Here is a 21,667-nt window from a genome sequence, read left to right as displayed (position 1 = left end):
AAGAAAGTATTCTAATAGGATGTGGAGCTTCTTTCCTAGCTTGATGAGGTGAAGTTAATAGCAGCAACTCTTCAAACTCGAAAGAGATGAAAGCCAATGAAAAAGCGTATGAGTTGAAAGCAAAGAAGGCTTACAGGCAGAGGCAGGGACTTAGGTTGAGGTCAGAAATGGCTTGATGAAGCGTTCCATTCTTGAGCTAAGAATTTAAAGAATGATGATAATGTGGGATTTGTTGTCTTTGGTAGTTATTTTTTAGTTCTTGATCTGATTATGAAACAAACTTTTTCGCGACTGCCTGCCTTCTAATCAAAAATTGATTTAAATTTGTTTTGTAAAAGATATATTTCTTAATGTAAAACGAAAATTTAAAGTCAAGATTTTATTAGAAAAATCACATTATTAACTAATTTTGTTAAGTTTAAATAAGTAAAAAAAGTGAGAAAATAAATAAATCTTAAAATAATTTAATTTTTATGCACATGTTTTTATATTCAATTAGGATTTGTTACTAAAAAAATCACTCATTCAGTAAATCTTGAAAAATATAGCTAAAAATGAAAAAAAAAAGCCTTTGTCAAAGGCTACGTTTTCTTGTTTGGGAGACGCTTTAGTGGAAAATGCCTATTCAAACATTGCCAATTCTCGGAGGTTACGTTCTTAAATTCATATATATAATTCTGTATTTTTAATTAAATTAATCAAATATTATATAATAAAAATAAATGTATAATACAGAATGCAGGTTACAAACAAGCTCTTCTGGGTAACTCTCCTCTCCCCTCTCTCCCCCCCCTCCCCTCCTACTGTGTTTGGACTAGAACTTTACAAGACAATTTAACAGAGGTTTTGCGAGCAAATAGCCATTTGATCAGTTGAGGGACCGAGTCCATGGCTGAGACAAATCCTCCAATCCGGTAACAAGGTCAGGAGTCGCGCGAATTGGTTTTGGTGCAATGATTGCAGTGCCTTGACTTCCAGGCACAAATGTATTTCTTCTAGTCTTCAGTCTTCTCAATCAGTGACTAATCAGCATCGAGGATGGCATTTCTGAAAAAATAATACATAACAAGTTCATAAAAGTTCAAATATCAAAGTTTATGACTAAAGAATAAAAATAATAATCACTTATGCAAGAAAAGGATAACAAAACTTAACAATTAACAATGTTTATATTACATTGATATATCAGATAGAGTTTCACATTTAACCAATTCAGACAATTCTAAAGCAAGCAGATAATCTTATATTAGTAAATTTTTTTTTAAAAATTGAAGCTGTTAATCCTTGTGTAAACATGCACATGTTTTGTAGGAATTTATCAAAAACAACCACGCGCCTTCTTATGATGAGAAACACCTGTAAGTGGTAAAAAGAAAACAACATCAGGTTTAGCATCAAGGAAATTGAGCTTCTTCTTATCTTGATAATTAATATAATCTGCTTTTGTTAAGTTATGCTTAGCCAATTGGCTCATCATCCTCAAAACAATTATCCTATTGAAGCAGTCATCACTCATCAGCATATATAACAAGAAATAATATCAAATAATAAAAAATAACTCAATTAATTGAGAAGTCATAGAGTGCAAAAAAACAAAGTCAAAGTGTATCCAAATCCAACCTTTTTTTATCAAGGATCATTTCAAGATATGATTTGGTGATCCAAGGTCCATTGATACCAAGCCTCATTGCTTCAGTTCAGTCTGCAGAAAATTATTTTTTCCCCACTTTTGGATAAGTAACTCAGCATATTATTAATAAAAAAATGCATAATTGGAGTAGGCAGCAAGGATATACATAGAAAAAAACGTTTTTTAGTAAGAAAAGTATATTCATATGTATTAAAATAAAGTTTATTTTTAGGATTTTTTTTAAATAAAATAAAATAATTATTATTCTAAATTTAGTTTCAGAAATGCCATTTTTTTTAAGAGTGAGTTTGCTTACCCCCAGTGAATTCCGTCCAATTTATTTTTGTATATTCCTATATACTTTGAAGACAATGATAATACTTGTCATTGTTAACCTTTCAACTTTTTTTTTCCCTCATCCAATATGATATTTTTGAAAAAGCATTTTGAAGAGGTTAGGCAAAATCTATATAAATTATAGAGTTTGCCGGTAAATATGGCGAACTTGTCTAAAATACAAAAAAAAAACGTATTTAAGAAATTAAAGTTAAAAAATTAGGTAAAGAGAACTAATTATTTTTCAAGAAGGTATAATATATAGAAAAGTATAAAAAAATATATTTATGGAAAATGGAATCTTCCTTTAATTTCCCATTTGTTTTGCATCCCACTTAGTGGGAAAATGCTTGATGGTTATTATTGTCTTTGTTGTTCAATTTATTATGCTGTAAACTTTATATATTGTAGTTTTGGCAATTGTTCAATTTATTATGCTAAAATAAAGAGTGCACAAAATTGCATTTGCAGTCTCATATCAAATGTGCTGCATTTGTGCATGTGTGAAACTTTGTAGTAATTTTAGTTATGAAGCAAATAATAACCTCAAAATTCATTGAAGTTATAGAACTAGAATTATATACACAGACATTATAACTCATGTGAAAGCCCGCTGAGCTCGGAACCATTATCTTCCTGTGAATCAGTGCTATTATGGATTTTCATTCTTAGCATAATGGTACCAATGCACTACTACAGAGAGCTTGAATTCATTTCATTTTTACTTCAGAAATTCCTTGTTCTCTCTAATTCTTTTTAGAATTTCTTTTCAAGTTTAGTTCCATGTGTTTGTTCCTAGCCTCAGGATTAATCTTTTGTACAAGATACTTCCTAAGAAACACCTTCTTAGAAAACAGGAATCCTCTGAGGCAATAATTATTATATTTACTCATGAAATCTTATGAATGCATAGATAGTATCTCACATAAAATTGTGTAAGTATTTTCTTTCTTCTGTTTTGGAAGAGAAGTACTTTGCATATCATTTTCAAGTCATGAGTTAGGCTTGTTTGGGTGAGCTTCTAAGAAAAGATATTTTTTTTAGTTATATTTTTTTAAATGATCTTATGAAAAAGTAAAAGTAATTTTATGTTTGGATATCTCATGTAAAAAGATCTTTTTATCTATCAATTATATTTGGGTATAACAATATAAAAGTACTTTTTTGTTTATTTATTACATGAAAAACATCTTTTTTAAAGGAAAAAAATCTTTTAAAAAAAATGTAAATTACAGCTTCTGAAAAAAGATCTTTCTTTTTATTTTTCTAGTGCTTTTACTTTTACTACTAGAAATTTTCCAAATACGTAAAAAAAATAAAAAAATATATTTTTTTTATCAAAATAATGGCGCCCAAACAAACACTAAATAATTAGTTATAGACCTAAATTGGCAAATACCTTGTCAATATGAATAGTTGCTTGAGAAAATAATTGCCATAACAATACATAAAACGGTGACAGTAATTGAATAACAGAAACCAAAAAAATAAAAATAGAGACAAGACACCAAAATTTTAACGTGAAAACTCTACACCAAAAAAATAAACATTTCAAGACATAAAGTGTCTGTCATCACAAAAATTGGAAAAACCAAAAAGTTGATAGGAATGAAATTGTTGCTGATGGCATCACTGCAACTTCTCCTTCCAATGACTATTTCATGTTTCAAATGTGGAAAGCATATTCTTTGAATGTTGACCGGATTAGCCACATTCCTTCATCACCTTGGGAATCTGTTTGATAACGTTTCCAAATCCAGAAACAAAGAAATTGTTATTATTACAGAACCTTTTCTCTTGGTATTAGAATAGCTTACTATAGGCATCAAATACTATTATTTTTATCCAATGGTTCAATTTATGGTAAAAAAGATTACACAACAATATAACTTGATCCTTTTATTTTGAAAGCTTACACAATTCATGCTGGTTCCTTTTACGATCCTACATGAATCTTCCAACACAAAAGCTTCTCTAAGGCATTTGATATAGGAAAAATAATATTGTATCACACAATATCATACCTCCTAATCATGTGTATTTTGAGCAACTAAATTGGTTGAGTATGAGTTAAACAGTGCGCATTTGGAATACAAAATTAAGTGCATTTTTTAGAACCAAAACATGTATTCATTTATTTAAGTATCATATAATAGCTTAGCAACTTCTGGGAAAATATTTGATGATGAGGCATAGATAGCGTTTGAATGTTTCTTGCTGTTGATATGAAAAAGGAGACAACATACATGAATACCAGATTTTGCTAAGGATATTGAAAGTTGGAAAAATGGTATTAAGTGGCCAAAGGCACACCATGGTTTCCATTAATTACTTCTTCATTTACTCATGAAATCTTATGAATGCATAGATAGTATCTCACATAAAATTGTGTAAGTATTTTCTTTCTTCTGTTTTGGAAAAGAAGTACTTTGCATATCATTTTCAAGTCATGAGTTAAAAATCTGGTAAAATTACAATTCATAATATAATTAGTTATAGACCTAAATTGGCAAATACCTCGTCAATATGAATAGTTGCTTGAGAAAATAATTGCCATAACAATACATAAAACGGTGACAGTAATTGAATAACAGAAACCAAAAAAATAAAAATAGAGACAAGACACCAAAATTTTAACGTGAAAACTCTACACCAAAAAAATAAACATTTCAAGACATAAAGTGTCTGTCATCACAAAAATGGAAAAACCAAAAAGTTGATAGGAATGAAATTGTTGCTGACTATGCTGAGGGCATCACTGCAACTTCTCCTTCCAATGACTATTTCATGTTTCAAATGTGGAAAGCATATTCTTTGAATGTTGACCGGATTAGCCACATTCCTTCATCACCTTGGGAATCTGTTTGATAACGTTTCCAAATCCAGAAACAAAGAAATTGTTATTATTACAGAACCTTTTCTCTTGGTATTAGAATAGCTTACTACTATAGGCATCTAACTATTATTTTTATCCAATGATTCAATTTATGGTAAAAAAAGATTACAGAACAATATAACTTGATCCTTTTATTTTGAAAGCTTACACAATTCATGCTGGTTCCTTTTACGATCCTACATGAATCTTCCAACACAAAAGCTTCTCTAAGGCATTTGATATAGGAAAAATAATATTGTATCACACAATATCATACCTCCTAATCATGTGTATTTTGAGCAACTAAATTGGTTGAGTATGAGTTAAACAGTGCGCATTTGGAATACAAAATTAAGTGCATTTTTTAGAACCAAAACATGTATTCATTTATTTAAGTATCATATAATAGCTTAGCAACTTCTGGGAAAATATTTGATGATGAGGCATAGATAGCGTTTGAATGTTTCTTGCTGTTGATATGAAAAAGGAGACAACATACATGAATACCAGATTTTGCTAAGGATATTGAAAGTTGGAAAAATGGTATTAAGTGGCCAAAGGCACACCATGGTTTCCATTAATTACTTCTTCTTTTTCAGTTTCTGGTAGCCTGGAAGATCCTCTGAGTTATGTTTTATGTGCTGCCGCCACTTTGCTTTAATTTATAATATACTATATTTAAGTGTGCGTGATGCACAAAAAAAATATATTAGAATAAAAATGAGAGCACTTTTTTTATTAAAAAAAAAAATGGTTTAATTTCAAGCGTATACTAGTCAATGCTGCATGCAGAAAAGACAGACATTGTTTTGTGATGAAGTGCATATAAATCAAGGTAATCATAATCTTGCATTCCACCTTAAGAATGATGGTACAATAAACATGTTCAAAATTGAACTACAAGCAAGATATCTTTCTTCTAACTAACTAACAAACTAACTGACATATTAAACTATTCTTTCACCTTAGTCCATGACAATAATAAAAATGTGTCGGCCCACAAATGCAGCCCAACAGAATACAAGAACAACAGGGAGTGGTGGAAGTCAACGCCGATAGTGGCTTTGGGGTTCGCTTTTTCCATGTCTTGAGTTCCAAATTCGTATAATGTTTAAGTGTTGTGATGTGTTCGGATCTGTGTTGATAACTGATAGTTAAATTTTTATGCTACTGTAATTGCAATTGTACATAATGGAACAATTAGTTCCACTTCTATGTTTATACCATTCTATTTCAGGTGAATTTTTTCTTAAAAAAAAAATACAATATTCTTCATCTTTTCTTATCTCATTTTTTCATGGTTTTATCATATTAAATTCATGGGTTAAGGTGGAAGAGTAGTTTAATATGACATGCATGTATACACGCTAAACTCATAAGAATGAGATCAATATTAGGCAGAAGCAGATTGTCTTACTCTTGCACCAACAGCAAAGAATTTGGTGATGACTTCAAGGGGCATGTCCTTGGTGTCTGGAACCTTCATATAGTTGCTTGCACATCAAGGAATCTGTTTTTGACAAGTTTGAAAACAAATAAAAGCAAATGGAAGATGCTTAAAAAAGTGTACTATTTTTCATAAAATCCTAAAACGCAATTCGAACCTTCGATTTCATGATACTAGTATATTAGCTAACTCTAGTGGCCAATTTGAAGGGTTAAAATTTGACAACTCCAGCGTGTCTTTGTAATGATAACAGACACATGCAAATTCAGTTAGCTAAACTGTTCCTTTGGTGTTTCTTGATTAAGAAGAAACAATAGTCCGAACTTGTGATGCGTGAGGAGCCTGAAACAGTTCCACCTGCTGTAGAAAAGCAATGTAGTGTTGCTGCGAAAGACAATCAATTGGAGCCTGAGGAGGTTCAATCTTCTGAGGAATCATCAGATGGTTGGGTGAAGGTTGAGTTCTCGAAAGAAGAGGAACTCAAAAAGATTTAAATATACATAATACACTCACTTAACATGGCAATAACCTCTTTAATTAAGTCCAAAAGATCAAATATTCTATCACAATACTTCTTGAATAATTTGAATTCCACCTCAGCTTAATATATGTACAGAACATTTACTCTTGGTATTAGAATAGCTTATTATAGGCATCTAATAATATTAACTTTATCCAATGATTCAATCTATGGCTAAAAATGATTACACAGCAATAACTTGATCCTTCTATTTTGAAAGCTTATACACCTCGTGCATGCTGATTCCTATTAGAATCTTGCAACACAACAACTCTGCGAATTCTTTCCACAAATTAAGCTATCATTTAGTTTTTCTTGTGGAAAATAGCAAAAATAAAATTATAGCAAGGAATAGAAAAATATACCTACAACAACAAAAGCTTTTCAATCATAAGTACCACTACTCTAACTTTCTCCATCATGTCCTTGCTTTTTAATAAGATTAAGCCAAAATCAGAAAACATAGTATCTGGTTCGCAACACCTTAATCCAGCTTAATTATCACCTCAAATGATCTTAGAATTAAATGAAGATATATAGCCAATAATGTAGAGGATTACATCTTGATATTTACACAAGCCACCTGCAGAAGATAGTAAAAACATTAAAAAAGTAAATTTAATTCATTCATTTGTTTAATACATCTAAAAACAAATCTCAAATGTTGGATACATGGAAAAAGGATATTCCCTGTGTTTCAATTTTTGTTTCATGGTAATTGTTATCATCGTCTTTAAATGTGATTTTCTTTTTAAACATGAGTTAGCAAGTATTACATATAGCAAAGACTGTATCTGAGAGTAATAAAGGATATTTCTTTAACTAAAACTGCAAAATGAGAGCTTTCCCGATAATTGAAAGAAAAGAATGCAAATTTTGCAGTTGGCATATGAGTTCAAGTGGTTAATGTTGTTTAAAGAAAGAGAAAAAAAATTGACTTGAAGGAAAAGGAAATTTTTGCATGTGTGAATTTAATTGTGGTAGCATGACAAACATGAAGGATAGAGAATTACCTGCTCAGAAATCTCTACTCAGAAAATATGTCTGCGATTGAGTTTAATGGTGGGGATGTGGGAAATTTTGGACCAAATTTGTTGATGCTTGTTCTTGCAGTGTTCGCCCAGCAAATCACAGTAGTCAATTTGAAGTAGTAAGAGAGAGGGAGGCAGCTTTTCTCCTTCCATATTCTTCAGCTTTGGACAGTATGAAATGTGTAGTTGTTGGAGGGAGGTGAGGCGGAGAAGCTGGTTGCACTCCAATGTCTCCAGATCATAAAAGTCATGGATATGTAGAGTGGTGAGGGAGGGAAGGCGAGGCATCGAACCCACCTCTGGGTATAACTTTATGCTCTCACACCAAAGACCAGAAATGGTGAGATGAGTGAGGTTGTCCAAGTTGCCCAACCATGATACACCCCTTACGTGTTCCTCGCATTCTCCTGCAATAAGCTCTTTCAGGTTAGCCGGCAAACCACCCTCTGGCCACCTACAAATGTTTGGGCAACCTCGTATGGCCAGAGTGTGTAAATTTGGAAGAAGACTATTCATGTCAGATGGCAATGACACAAATTTGGAGCATTGACTGATGGTGAGACGTTGAAGAGCAGCGTGTGGTGGCTGTGACATTGAAACTGATTCCAGATTTGAACACTCTTTTATCTCCAGATTCTTGAGATTGGGAAAGGCATCCAACGACAATGAGGTCAGTGAATCACAACTTTGATATATTTGTAGATCTACCAAATCATACTTGTGTTGTTGCTGGAGTAATTCAATTTGGCGGCAATTAGAGATTTGGAGCTTTTGCAAAGATTTGGGTAAACAATTGCCCCCCAAGGATACAACAGATGAACACCATGAGATTTCTATTTCTTGGAGGGAAGTTAGATGGTGAATGATCCTTGCCTTAAATGCATACTCCACCACATATTCAAATCCACTAATTGATAAACTATTCCCATATAGTCTCATCTCTTTATCCCATCCCTGATGACCATCTTGTATTTTCAGTTGGCGCACTTTGGAAACATCCGATGAGGAAGAAACGATTCTCATTAATACCTGATTAACCATATCTCCCTTTAACATTCGACAATCTCTTATTTGAAGGCTCTTAAGCTGAAGAAAGGCTTCTGAGTCAGGTAAGTGCCACTCCTCCCAACATGGCATGTTATCAAACTGCAAACTCTCCAGTGAGGGAAACGGTGCAATAGGCTTAGAATGTTGATGGCCTTCATTCTTGTAAAACTCCTTGCCAATGCTCTTCAGTTGATAAAAACCTTTGATGCTCAGGGACTTCAAAGATGGCAGCTGTCCAAGTGAAGGCAGCATGCAGCAATTCTTGCAAGAATACAGAGATACATTTGTGATATTGTTGTAGGAAGAATGCCCGATCCAGTCTGAAAATATTTTACCTTTGTATCTATTAACAGTCAACTTTTTCAAGCCAGTGTGTGGTTGCAAGCCCCCAAGTATATCTTGTTCATCAGTATGTGTGTTTGAAACCATATCACCAAATACAGACCATTCCAACAATAACTCGTCGATGTGCTTCTTATCTATTATCCTTGCACTCCTTGCCTCATTGGCATCAATCACATTCTCCAATTTCTGAATCTCAAGTGATCCATGAAGATTTAAAAGCCCTCCTAACTCTTCCATTCCATTGTCTTCTTGCTTTCCCACCACAAACTTACTTAAAATGTGCAACTGTTTTAATTTGCTCATTCCTTTTGGCATTTCTTTCAGAGGAGTATCTCTTATATTAAGATGCCGCAAATTCACAAGCTTATACATGCCATTAGGTAGCAAAGTCAGATTTGAACAGCCTTCTAACTTTAAAGTTTGTAGATTGCACAAGTTGCATAATGACTCGGGCAATATCTTAACATCACTCCGAGAGAGATCCAAATAGCGCAATTGGATCAATTTTTTAGCTATTGAATCAGGAAATATATTGAGTGTATGAACGGACAAAACTCTCAAGTATTTATTCTTTGACAATATGTCAAATGGTAATGTTGCGTGTGCTTTATGGAAATAAGATCCAGGGTTGATATACAATGATGTCCTCAAAGATTCTATTTCACGAGAGGAGAATGTTTTCTTGGAGATTGAACGGTCGTATAATAAATGACGAGTTAGAATACTCATCTCTTCCTTTTCACCAAGTTCTTCAAATGACCTACAATAAAATTTTCCAGCAAGAAAAATTGCCAAGTCATGCATGAGATCGTGCATCACAAAATACTTCTCATCATTCTCGACCAGCTTGAAGAATAGTCTTGAAACCAAGTCATCAAAACACTCGCAACCAACTTCTTCTAAAGTCTGTCCCCTCCTTGGTGGTTGTAAAAGGTTTTCAGCCATCCACAGCAATATTAATTCATCTTTATCAAGTTTATAATCTTTGGGATACAATGAACAATAAACAAAGCATCGTTTCAAATGAGTAGGCAGATGATGGTAACTTAATAACAATGCAGGAAGAATCTTACAATTTGCCAGACGAAATTCCCAAATGTCACTCCTTAGTATTTTATTCCATTCTTCAGCACGATGCTCTGAGCGCAACAAGCGTCCAAGTGTTTCTGCAGCTAATGGCAAGCCATCACACCTCTCAACAATCTTTCTACCTATTCCTTCCAGTTCTGAGCTCCCATTTGATTCAGGAAAGGATGCATTGTCCGCAAAAATAGACCAACAATGATCATCTGACAGTCCCTTGAGAGCGTAAGAGTTACAGTGTTGGACTATTCGACCAACATTTACCTTACGGGTTGTTAGAAGAATAGTGATTCCCTTTCTCCCATGTTGAAAAGGGGTGATAAAACTATTCCACTTGTCAACATCTTCATTCCAAACATCATCCAAAACAATGAAGAACTTCTTTTCTGACAGTTTTTTCTTCAAATCTTGTTGAAGTAAATCAAAGCTATCAAGACTACAAATACCTAAAGAGATCCCCTTTATAACATTCTTTGTAGTCTCAACAACATCATAGTTTTCAGAAACACAAATCCATGCTTTCAAATCAACCCCGTCCATCAAATCCTTGTTGTTGTAGAGCCATTGTGCTAAAGTAGTTTTACCAACACCGTCCATACCAACAATAGAGATGACAGACAAGTTATGATGATTGTTGTCATTGAGCATCTTGATTAGTGCCTGTTGGTCACTAGCTTATACCACGAAGATTCCGGTTAAAGAATCCAAGAGATATCCACCCAATCTAAGGTAGAACGGAGGTGGTTGTCAGGCACACGTTCATAGGTGAGAATGATGATGAGTGTCACGGATCATCACATTCATCAAGTTGAAGAACAAGTGATATCTTAGAACAAGAACAAGCGGAATTGAATAGAAGAACAATAGTAATTGCATTAATACTCGAGGTACAGCAGAGCTCCACACCTTAATCTATGGTGTGTAGAAACTCCACCGTTGAAAATACATAAGAACAAGATCTAGGCATGGCCGAATGGCCAGCCTCCCAATGATCTAAGATAGCATAAGAACAAGAGTAGCTACCAAGATCCCCCAATACAATAGTAAAAGGTCCTACTTATAGAGAACTAGTAGCCTAAGGTTTACAGAGATGAGTAAATGACATAAAAATTCACTTCCGGGCCCACTTGGTGTGTGCTTGGGCTGAGCAATGAAGCATTTTCGTGTAGAGACTCTTCTTGGAGTTAAACACCAGCTTTTGTGCCAGTTTGGGCGTTTAACTCCCATTTTGGTGCCAGTTCCGGCGTTTAACGCTGGAAAATCTGAAGGTGACTTTGAACGCCGGTTTGGACCATCAAATCTTGGGCAAAGTATGGGCTATCATATATTGCTGGAAAGCCCAGGATGTCTACTTTCCAACGCCGTTGAGAGCGCGCCAATTGGGCTTCTGTAGCTCCAGAAAATCCACTTCGAGTGCAGGGAGGTCAGAATCCAACAGCATCTGCAGTCCTTTTCAGTCTCTGAATCAGATTTTTGCTCAGGTCCCTCAATTTCAGCCAGAAAATACCTGAAATCACAGAAAAACACACAAACTCATAGTAAAGTCCAGAAAAGTGAATTTTAACTAAAAACTAATAAAAATATACTAAAAACTAAACCAAATATACTAAAAACATACTAAAAACAATGCCAAAAAGCGTATAAATTATCCGCTCATCACAATACCAAACTTAAATTGTTGCTTGTCCTCAAGCAACTGAAAATCAAATAAGATAAAAAGAAGAGAATATGCAATGAATTCCAAAAAACATCTATGAAGATCAGTATTAATTAGATGAGCGGGGCTTTTAGCTTTTTGCCTCTGAACAGTTTTGGCATCTCACTCTATCCTTTGAAACTCAGAATGATTGGCTTCTTTAGGAACTCAGAATCCAGATAGTGTTATTGATTCTCCTAGCTAAGTATAATGATTCTTGAACACAGCTACTTATTGAGTCTTGGCTGTGGTCCAAAGCACTCTGTCTTCCAGTATTACCACCGGATACATACATGCCACAGACACATAATTGGGTGAACCTTTTCAGATTGTGACTTAGCTTTGCTAGAGTCCCCAATTAGAGGTGTCCAGGGTTCTTAAGCACACTCTTTTTGCCTTGGATCACAACTTTATTTCTTTCTTTTTCTTTCTTTTTCTTTTTTTTTTCTTTCTCTCTTTTTTTCTTTCCTTTTTTTTCGAATTTTTTTTTTAAATACACTGCTTTTTCTTGCTTCAAGAATCATTTTTATGATTTTTCAGATCCTCAGTAACATGTCTCCTTTTTCATCATTCTTTCAAGAGCCAACATTCATGAACCACAAATTCAAAAGACATATGCACTGTTTAAGCATACATTCAGAGACAAAAGTATTGCCACCACATCAAGATAGTTAAACTGTTATAAAATTCAAAATTCATGCAATTCTTCTCTTTTTTCAATTAAGAACATTTTTCATTCAAGAAAGGTGATGGATTCATAGGACATTCATAACTTTAAGGCATAGACACTAAGACACTAATGATCACAAGACACAAACATAGATAAACATAAAGCATAAATTTTCGAAAAAAATAGAAAAATAAAGAACAAGGAGATTAAAGAACGGGTCCACCTCAGTGATGGCGGCTTGTTCTTCCTCTTGAAGATCCTATGGAGTGCTTGAGCTCCTCAATGTCTCTTCCTTGTCTTTGTTACTCCTCTCTCATGATTCTTTGATCTTCTCTAATTTCATGGAGGAGGATGGAATGTTCTTGGTGCTCCACCCTTAGTTGTCCCATGTTGGAACTCAGTTCTCCTAGGGAGGTGTTCAGTTGCTCCCAATAGTTGTGTGGAGGATAGTGCATCCCTTGAGGCATCTCAGGGATTTGATGATGAGAGGGGTCTCTTGTTTGCTCCATCCTCTTCTTAGTGATGGGCTTGTCCTCATCAATGGGGATGTCTCCCTCTATGTCAACTCCAACTGAATAACAGAGGTGACAAATGAGATGAGGAAAGGCTAACCTTGCCAAGGTGGAGGACTTGTCCGCCACCTTATAGAGTTCTTGGGCTATAACCTCATGAACTTCCACTTCTTCTCCAATCATAATGCTATGAATCATGATGGCCCGGTCTAGAGTAACTTCAGACCGGTTGCTAGTGGAAATGATTGAGCGTTGGATAAACTCCAACCATCCTCTAGCCACGGGTTTGAGGTCATGCCTTCTCAATTGAACCGGCTTCCCTCTTGAATCTCTCTTCCATTGGGCGCCCTCTTCACAAATGTCAGTGAGGACTTGGTCCAACCTTTGATCAAAGTTGACCCTTCTAGTGTAAGGATGTTCATCTCCTTGCATCATAGGCAAGTTGAATGCCAACCTTACATTTTCCGGATATTCACTCTTTTTGAGTGAAAAAGGGACCTCGGGGATCACCTTCTTCAAGGTCACAACTTCATAGAAGTGGTCTTGATGCACCCTTGAGATGAATCTCTCCATCTCCCATGACTCGGAGGTGGAAGCTTTTGCCTTCCCTTTCCTCTTTCTAGAGGTTTCTCCGGCCTTGGATGCCATAAATGGTTATGGAAAAACAAAAAGCACTGCTTTTACCACACCAAACTTAAAAGGTTTGCTCGTCCTCGAGCAAAAGAAGAAAGAAGAGAGTAGAAGAAGAAGAAATGAGAAAGAAGGGAATGGCTTAGTGTTCGGCCAAAAAGGGGAAGAAGTGGTGTTTAGGTTGTGGGAAAATGAAGGAGTGAAGATGGGTATATATAGGAGTGGGGGAAGGGTTATGGTTCGGCTATGGGAGGGTGAGTTTGGGAGGGGAAGTGGTTTGAATTTGAAGGGTGAGGTAGGTGGGGTTTTATGAAGGATGGATGTGAGTGGTGAAGAGAAAGATGGGATTTGATAGGTGAAGGGTTTTTGGGGAAGAGGTGTTGAGGTGATTGGTGAATGGGTGAAGAAGAGAGAGAGTGGTGGGGTTGGTGGGGATCCTGTGGGGTCCACAGATCCTAAGGTGTCAAGGAAAAGTCATCCCTGCACCAAATGGCATGCAAAATTGCGTTTTTAGCCAATTCTGGCGTTAAACGCCGGGCTGGTGCCCATTTCTGGCGTTTAATGCCAGGTTCTTGCCCTTTTCTGGCGTTTAACGCCAGTCTGGTGCCCCTTTCTGGTGTTAAACGCCCAACAGCTAGCCTTACTGGCGTTTAAACGCCAGCACGCTCTCCTCCAGGGTGTGCTGTTTTTCTTTCTGCTTTTCATTCTGTTTTTGCTTTTTCAATTGATTTTGTGACTTCTCATGATCATCAACCTACAAAATAAAATAAAATAACAAAGGAAAATATATAAAATATAACATTGGGTTGCCTCCCAACAAGCGCTTCTTTAATGTCAGTAGCTTGACAGAGGGCTCTCATGGAGCCTCACAGATGCTCAGAGCAATGTTGGAACCTCCCAACACCAAACTTAGAGTTTGAGTGTGGGGGTTCAACACCAAACTTAGAAGTTGGTTGTGGCCTCCCAACACCAAACTTAGAGTTTGACTGTGGGGGCTCTGTTTGGCTCTGTTTTGAGAGGAGCTCTTCATGCTTCCTCTCCATGGTGACAGAGGGATATCCTTGAGCCTTAAACACCAAGGATTCTTCATTCACTTGAATGATCAATTCTCCTCTATTAACATCAATCACAGCCTTTGCTGTGGCTAGGAAGGGTCTGCCAAGGATGATGGATTCATCCATGCACTTCCCAGTCTCTAGGACTATGAAATCAGCAGGGATGTAATGGTCTTCAATCTTTACCAGAACATCCTCTACAAGTCCATAAGCTTGTTTTCTTGAATTGTCTGCCATCTCTAGTGAGATTTTTGCAGCTTGTACCTCAAAGATCCCTAGCTTCTCCATTACAGAGAGAGGCATGAGGTTTACACTTGACCCTAGGTCACACAAGGCCTTCTTGAAGGTCATGGTGCCTATGGCACAAGGTATTGAAAACTTCCCAGGATCTTGTCTCTTTTGAGGTAATCTCTGCCTAGACAAGTCATCCAGTTCTTTGGTGAGCAAAGGAGGTTTGTTCTCCCAAGTCTCATTGCCAAATAACTTGTCATTTAGCTTCATGATTGCTCCAAGGTATTTAGCAACTTGCTCTTCAGTGACATATTCATCCTCTTCAGAGGAAGAATACTCATCAGAGCTCATGAATGGCAGAAGTAAATCCAATGGGATCTCTATGGTCTCAGTGTGAGCCTCAGATTTCCATGGTTCCTCATTAGGGAACTCATTGGAGGCTAGTGGACGTCCATTGAGGTCTTCCTCAGTGGCGTTCACTGCCTCTTTCTCCTCTCCAAATTCGGCCATGTTGATGGCCTTGCACTCTCCTTTTGGATTTTCTTCTGTATTGCTTGGAAGAGTACTAGGAGGGAGTTCAGTAATTTTCTTGCTCAGCTGACCCACTTGTGCCTCCAAATTTCTAATGGAGGACCTTGTTTCCGTCATGAAACTTTGAGTGGTTTTGATTAGATCAGAGACCATGGTAGCTAAGTCAGAGTTGTTCTGTTTAGGATTCTCTGTCTGTTGCTGAGAAGATGATGGAAAAGGCTTGCCATTGCTAAACCTGTTTCTTCCACCATTATTGTTGTTAAAACCTTGTTGAGGTCTCTGTTGATCCTTCCATGAGAGATTTGGATGATTTCTCCATGAAGGATTATAGGTGTTTCCATAGGGTTCTCCCATGTAATTCACCTCTTCCATTAAAGGGTTCTCAGGATCATAAGCTTCTTCCTCAGATGAAGCTTCCTTAGTACTGCCTTGTGCATTTTGCATTCCAGATAGACTTTGAGAAATCATATTGACTTGTTGAGTCAATATCTTGTTCTGAGCCAGAATGGCATTCAGAGTATCAATCTCAAGAACTCCTTTCTTCTTATTAGTCCCATTGTTCACAGGATTCCTTTCAGAAGTGTACATGAATTGGTTATTTGCAACCATTTCAATTAGTTCTTGAGCTTCTGTAGGCGTCTTCTTCAGATGAAGAGATCCTTCAGCAGAGCTATCCAAAGACATCTTGGACAGTTCAGACAGACCATCATAGAAAATACCTATGATGCTCCATTCAGAAAGCATATCAGAGGGACACTTTCTGATTAATTGTTTGTATCTTTCCCAAGCTTCATAGAGGGATTCTCCTTCCTTCTGTCTGAAGGTTTGGACTTCCACTCTAAGCTTACTCAATTTTTGAGGTGGAAAGAACTTTGCCAAGAAGGCATTGACTAGCTTTTCCCAAGAGTTCAGGCTTTCTTTAGGTTGTGAGTCCAACCATGTCCTAGCTCTGTCTCTTACAGCAAAAGGGAATAGCATAAGTCTGTAGACCTCGGGGTCAACCCCATTAGTCTTGACAGTGTCACATATTTGCAAGAACTCAGCTAAGAACTGATGAGGATCTTCCAATGGAAGTCCATGGAACTTGCAATTCTGTTGCATTAGAGAAACTAATTGAGGCTTAAGCTCAAAGTTGTTTGCTCCAATGGCAGGGATAGAGATGCTTCTCCCATAAAAGTCGGGAGTAGGTGCAGTAAAGTCACCCAGCACCTTCCTTGCATTGTTGGCATTGTTGTTGTTTTCAGCTGCCATGGGTTCTTCTTCTTTGAAGATTTCTGTTAGGTCCTCTACAGAGAGTTGTGCCTTAGCTTCTCTTAGCTTTCGCTTCAAGGTCCTTTCAGGTTCAGGGTCAGCCTCAACAAGAATACCTTTGTCTTTGCTCCTGCTCATATGAAAGAGAAGAGAACAAGAAAATATGGAATCCTCTATGTCACAGTATAGAGATTCCTTGAGGTGTCAGAGGAAATGAAAAATAGAATGAAGAAGTATAGAATTCGAACTTATCAAGAAAGATGGAGTTCGAATTGTGCATTAAGGAATAGTGTTAGTCCATAAATAGAAGGATGTGAAAAGAGGGGAAGATATTTTCGAAAATTAAGTGAAATATTTTAAAAACATTTTGAAAAACACTAATTGATTTTCGAAAACCAAGAGTGGGAAAGAGATCAAGTGATTTTTGAAAAAGATTTTGAAATAAGAAATTAAAAAGATGTGATTAAAAACTCTTTTGAAAAAGATGTGGTTAAGAAGATATGATTGGTTTTTAAAAAGATATGATTGAGAAGATATGATTTGAAAACATTTTTAAAAAGATTTGATTTTGAAAATTAATGACTTGCCTAACAAGAAAAGATATGATTCAAACATTAAACCTTTCTCAACAGAAAAGGCAACATACTTGAAATGTTCAATCAAATCATTAATTGTTAGCAAGTATCTTTGAAAAAGGAAAGAAATTGATTTTGAAAACATTTGATTGAAAAGATATGATTTGAAAAAGATTTGATTTTGAAAAACTTTGAAAACTTGAAAAAAATTTGATTTGAAAACAAAATCTTCCCTCTTGTGCCATCCTGGCGTTAAACGCCCAGAATGGTGCACATTCTGGCGTTTAACGCCCAAACTACTACCTTTTTGGGCGTTAAACGCCCAGCCAGGCACCCTGGCTGGCGTTTAAACGCCAGTCTGCCTTCTTCACTGGGCGTTTTTGAACGCCCAGCTTTTTCTGTATAATTCCTCTGCTGTATGTTCTGAATCTTCAATTCCCTGTATTATTGACTTGAAAAGACACAAGTTAAAAATATTTTTGGATTTTTAATAATGAGGAAAAGTCAAAATGCAACTAAAATCAAATAACAATGCATGCAAGACACCAAACTTAGCAGTTTGTATACTACTAACAAAATGAGAATGCACATGAGAGACACAAAACACTCAAGTCAAGAGAATTTAAAGATCAGAGCAAGTAAATCATCAATAACAACTTGAAGATCACTTAAGACACATGAATGAATGCAAGAAGAACAGAAACATGCAATTGACACCATACTTAAAATGAAACACTAGACTCAAACAAGAAATATTTTTGGATTTTATGATTTTGTAATTTTTTTGGATTTTTCGAAAATTAGGTGGAAAAAAAATAAAGGTATCAAAATTCTTAATTAGAATTCCAGGAATCATTGCAATGCTAGTCTAAGACTCCGGTTCAGGAATTAGACATGGCTTCACAGCCAGCCAAGCTTTCAAAGAAAGCTTCGGTCCAAAACACTAGACATGGCCAATGGCCAGCCAAGCCTTAGCAGATCATTGCTCCAATAGCAAGATTGATAGAAATCAACAAGCTCTTGTGATGATAAGTTGAAACCTCGGTCCAATAAAATTAGACATGGCTTCACAGCCAGCCAGACTTCAACAGATCATCATGAAACACTAGAATTCATTCTTAAGAACTCTGAAGAAAAAATACCTAATCTAAGCAACAAGATGAACCGTCAGTTGTCCATACACAAAACAATCCCCGGCAACGGCGCCAAAAACTTGGTATGCGAAATTGTGATCACTTCTTTTCACAACTCAATTAATCCCCGGTAATGAGTCCAAAAACTTGGTGCTCAATACCATGGCATAAACACAAATTCGCACAACTAACCAGCAAGTGCACTGGGTCGTCCAAGTAATAAACCTTACGCGAGTAAGGGTCGATCCCACGGAGATTGTTGGTATGAAGCAAGCTATGGTCACCTTGTAAATCTTAGTCAGGCAGACTCAAATGGGTATAGATGATGAATAAAACCTAAAAGATAAAGATAGAGATACTTATGCAATTCATTGGTGGGAATTTCAGATAAGCGTATGAAGATGCTTTTCCCTTCCGTCTCTCTGCTTTCCTACTATCTTCATCCAATCCTTCTTACTCCTTTCCATGGCAAGCTTATGCAAGGGTTTCACCGTTGTCAGTGGCTACCTCCCATCCTCTCAGTGGAAATGTTCAACGCACCCTGTCACGGCACGGCTATCCATCCGTCGGTTCTCGATCAGGCCGGAATAGAATCCAGTGATTCTTTTGCGTCTGTCACTAACGCCCCGCCCTCAGGAGTTTGAAGCTCGTCACAGTCATTCAATCATTGAATCCTACTCAGAATACCACAGACAAGGTTTAGACCTTCCGGATTCTCTTGAATGCCACCATCAGTTCTAGCTTATACCACGAAGATTCCGGTTAAAGAATCCAAGAGATATCCACCCAATCTAAGGTAGAACGGAGGTGGTTGTCAGGCACACGTTCATAGGTGAGAATGATGATGAGTGTCACGGATCATCACATTCATCAAGTTGAAGAACAAGTGATATCTTAGAACAAGAACAAGCGGAATTGAATAGAAGAACAATAGTAATTGCATTAATACTCGAGGTACAGCAGAGCTCCACACCTTAATCTATGGTGTGTAGAAACTCCACCGTTGAAAATACATAAGAACAAGGTCTAGGCATAAGAACAAGAGTAGCTACCAAGATCCCCCAATACAATAGTAAAAGGTCCTACTTATAGAGAACTAGTAGCCTAAGGTTTACAGAGATGAGTAAATGACATAAAAATCCACTTCCGGGCCCACTTGGTGTGTGCTTGGGCTGAGCAATGAAGCATTTTCGTGTAGAGACTCTTCTTGGAGTTAAACGCCAGCTTTTGTGCCAGTTTGGGCGTTTAACTCCCATTTTGGTGCCAGTTCCGGCGTTTAACGCTGGAAAATCTGAAGGTGACTTTGAACGCCGGTTTGGGCCATCAAATCTTGGGCAAAGTATGGACTATCATATATTGCTGGAAAGCCCAGGATGTCTACTTTCCAACGCCGTTGAGAGCGCGCCAATTGGGCTTCTGTAGCTCCAGAAAATCCACTTCGAGTGCAGGGAGGTCAGAATCCAACAGCATCTGCAGTCCTTTTCAGTCTCTGAATCAGATTTTTGCTCAAGTCCCTCAATTTCAGGTTCTTGAGTGCGAATGGATATCTTGGAATAAGAACAAGCGGAATTGAATAGAAGAACAATAGTAATTGCATTAATACTCGAGGTACAGCAGAGCTCCACACCTTAATCTATGGTGTGTAGAAACTCCACCGTTGAAAATACATAAGAACATGGTCTAGGCATGGCCATGAGGCCAGCCCCAAAACGTGATCTAAGGTAGCATAGAACTACTCAAAGATTCCTCTTCTATCTGCTACCAAGATTACAAATACAATAGCAAAAGGTCCTATTTATAGAGAACTAGTAGCTTAGGGTTTACAAAAATGAGTAAATGACGTAAATATCCACTTCCGAGCCCACTTGGTGTGTGCTTGGGCTGAGCATTGAAGCATTTTCGTGTAGAGACTTCCCTTGGAGTTAAACGCCAGCTTTGGTGCCAGTTTGGGCGTTTAACTCCCATTCTTGTGCCAGTTCCGGCGTTTAACGCTGGAAATTCTGAGGGTGACTTTGAACGCCGGTTTGGGCCATCAAATCTTGGGCAAAGTATGGGCTATCATATATTGCTGGAAAGCCCAGGATGTCTACTTTCCAACGCCGTTGAGAGCGCGCCAATTGGGCTTCTGTAGCTCCAGAAAATCCACTTCGAGTGCAGGGAGGTCAGAATCCAACAGCATCTGCAGTCCTTTTCAGTCTCTGAATCAGATTTTTGCTCAGGTCCCTCAATTTCAGCCAGAAAATACCTGAAATCACAGAAAAACACACAAACTCATAATAAAGTCCAGAAAAAGTGAATTTTAACTAAAAACTAATAAAAATATACTAAAAACTAAACCAAATATACTAAAAACAATGTCAAAAAGCGTATAAATTATCCGCTCATCAACTATCAAGCCACTCCCTGATGAGTTCGTTTCCAAACTGCTTCTGCTCAGCATTAGCAGCCAGAGCTTTGGCAGCCAAGATAGCAGTCTTCAGCCTGTCAACCAACTTCCGATCCAGCTTCTTGCCCACCACCAAGTTGACAAACTCAGATGAAATGAGCCGGTCAAGAACAACGTTGGCCAAGCCAGAAACTAAAGCTCCAACCACAAGTGCTTCAGGCATGGTATGATACAGATCTCAACAACAGCGAACTAATGAGTGAGAGATTGGAATTTTCAGAATGTAACAAAGAGAGAGCAATGTTTCAATAATGATTGCGAGGTATTCACTATGCAGCAATAGGCATACAGCGAGATTCAAATAATTCCCAGTTGTGGAGTGCATAGCTGGCTTTGCACGTTACTTCATTTTTATATTCTTCTTTGAAGGATGAAACAGAGTATTCAAATAGCAAAAGGGTGACCAACTTAAACTAGTCTGTGGAAATTAATTAACTATATAGTGTTTACTCATTGGCTTCACGTGCTAGCTGTCTTCAAGGTCACTTTTCTTAATGTTTTATTCTCTTTGTTTGGAACTCATCATTACAAATTAAAATTACAACTTGACCAAGGTTTCAAACCTTGTTTTTTTTGTCATCATTACCAATTTTTTAAGAGTAACTAGAAAGAGTCCGCGTTGC

At 36.8% G+C, this 21,667-nt stretch overlaps 3 protein-coding genes and 1 long non-coding RNA gene across 5 annotated transcripts in view; all 4 read right to left on the bottom strand.

Moving 5' to 3' along the window:
• Positions 683–1,802, bottom strand: LOC110268679. Its single transcript, XR_002357020.1, has 2 exons — positions 1,621–1,802; positions 683–1,047 (listed from the first exon to the last, which is right to left on the bottom strand). It is a non-coding gene; the product is annotated as an uncharacterized LOC110268679 (long non-coding RNA).
• LOC107624780 (putative disease resistance protein At3g14460) overlaps positions 4,805–21,667 on the bottom strand; it is a 30,325-nt gene continuing 13,462 nt past the window's right edge. The window contains exon 3 of one of the 2 annotated variants that reach the window (XM_021115348.1): positions 4,805–4,826. The gene's annotated coding sequence lies outside the window, so the exon portion shown is untranslated. Of the gene's footprint in view, positions 4,827–18,878; positions 18,892–21,667 lie in introns of those variants that run through there. The other variant, XM_021115347.1, reaches the window with a different exon arrangement.
• Positions 7,840–21,667, bottom strand: part of LOC107626752 (putative disease resistance protein At3g14460) — a 19,052-nt gene continuing 5,224 nt past the window's right edge. Inside the window, exon 2 of the mRNA XM_016329656.2 lies at positions 7,840–9,243. Coding sequence (XP_016185142.2) covers positions 7,840–9,138 — 1,299 coding nt within the window. The 5' untranslated portion in view covers positions 9,139–9,243. The remainder of the gene's footprint in view (positions 9,244–21,667) is intronic.
• LOC107626750 (putative disease resistance RPP13-like protein 1) overlaps positions 9,218–21,667 on the bottom strand; it is a 45,607-nt gene continuing 33,157 nt past the window's right edge. The window contains exons 4-5 of the mRNA XM_016329654.2: positions 9,313–10,423; positions 9,218–9,229 (exon numbers count right to left, since the gene is read on the bottom strand). Of these exons, the coding sequence (XP_016185140.2) occupies positions 9,218–9,229; positions 9,313–10,423 (1,123 nt within the window). The remainder of the gene's footprint in view (positions 9,230–9,312; positions 10,424–21,667) is intronic.

This window comes from Arachis ipaensis, chromosome B02 (assembly GCF_000816755.2).
Source record: "Arachis ipaensis cultivar K30076 chromosome B02, Araip1.1, whole genome shotgun sequence".
NCBI classification, from domain to species: Eukaryota; Viridiplantae; Streptophyta; class Magnoliopsida; order Fabales; family Fabaceae; genus Arachis; species Arachis ipaensis.
Note: the sequence above shows the minus strand (reverse complement) of the source record. Positions and strands in the feature narration are given on the sequence as shown.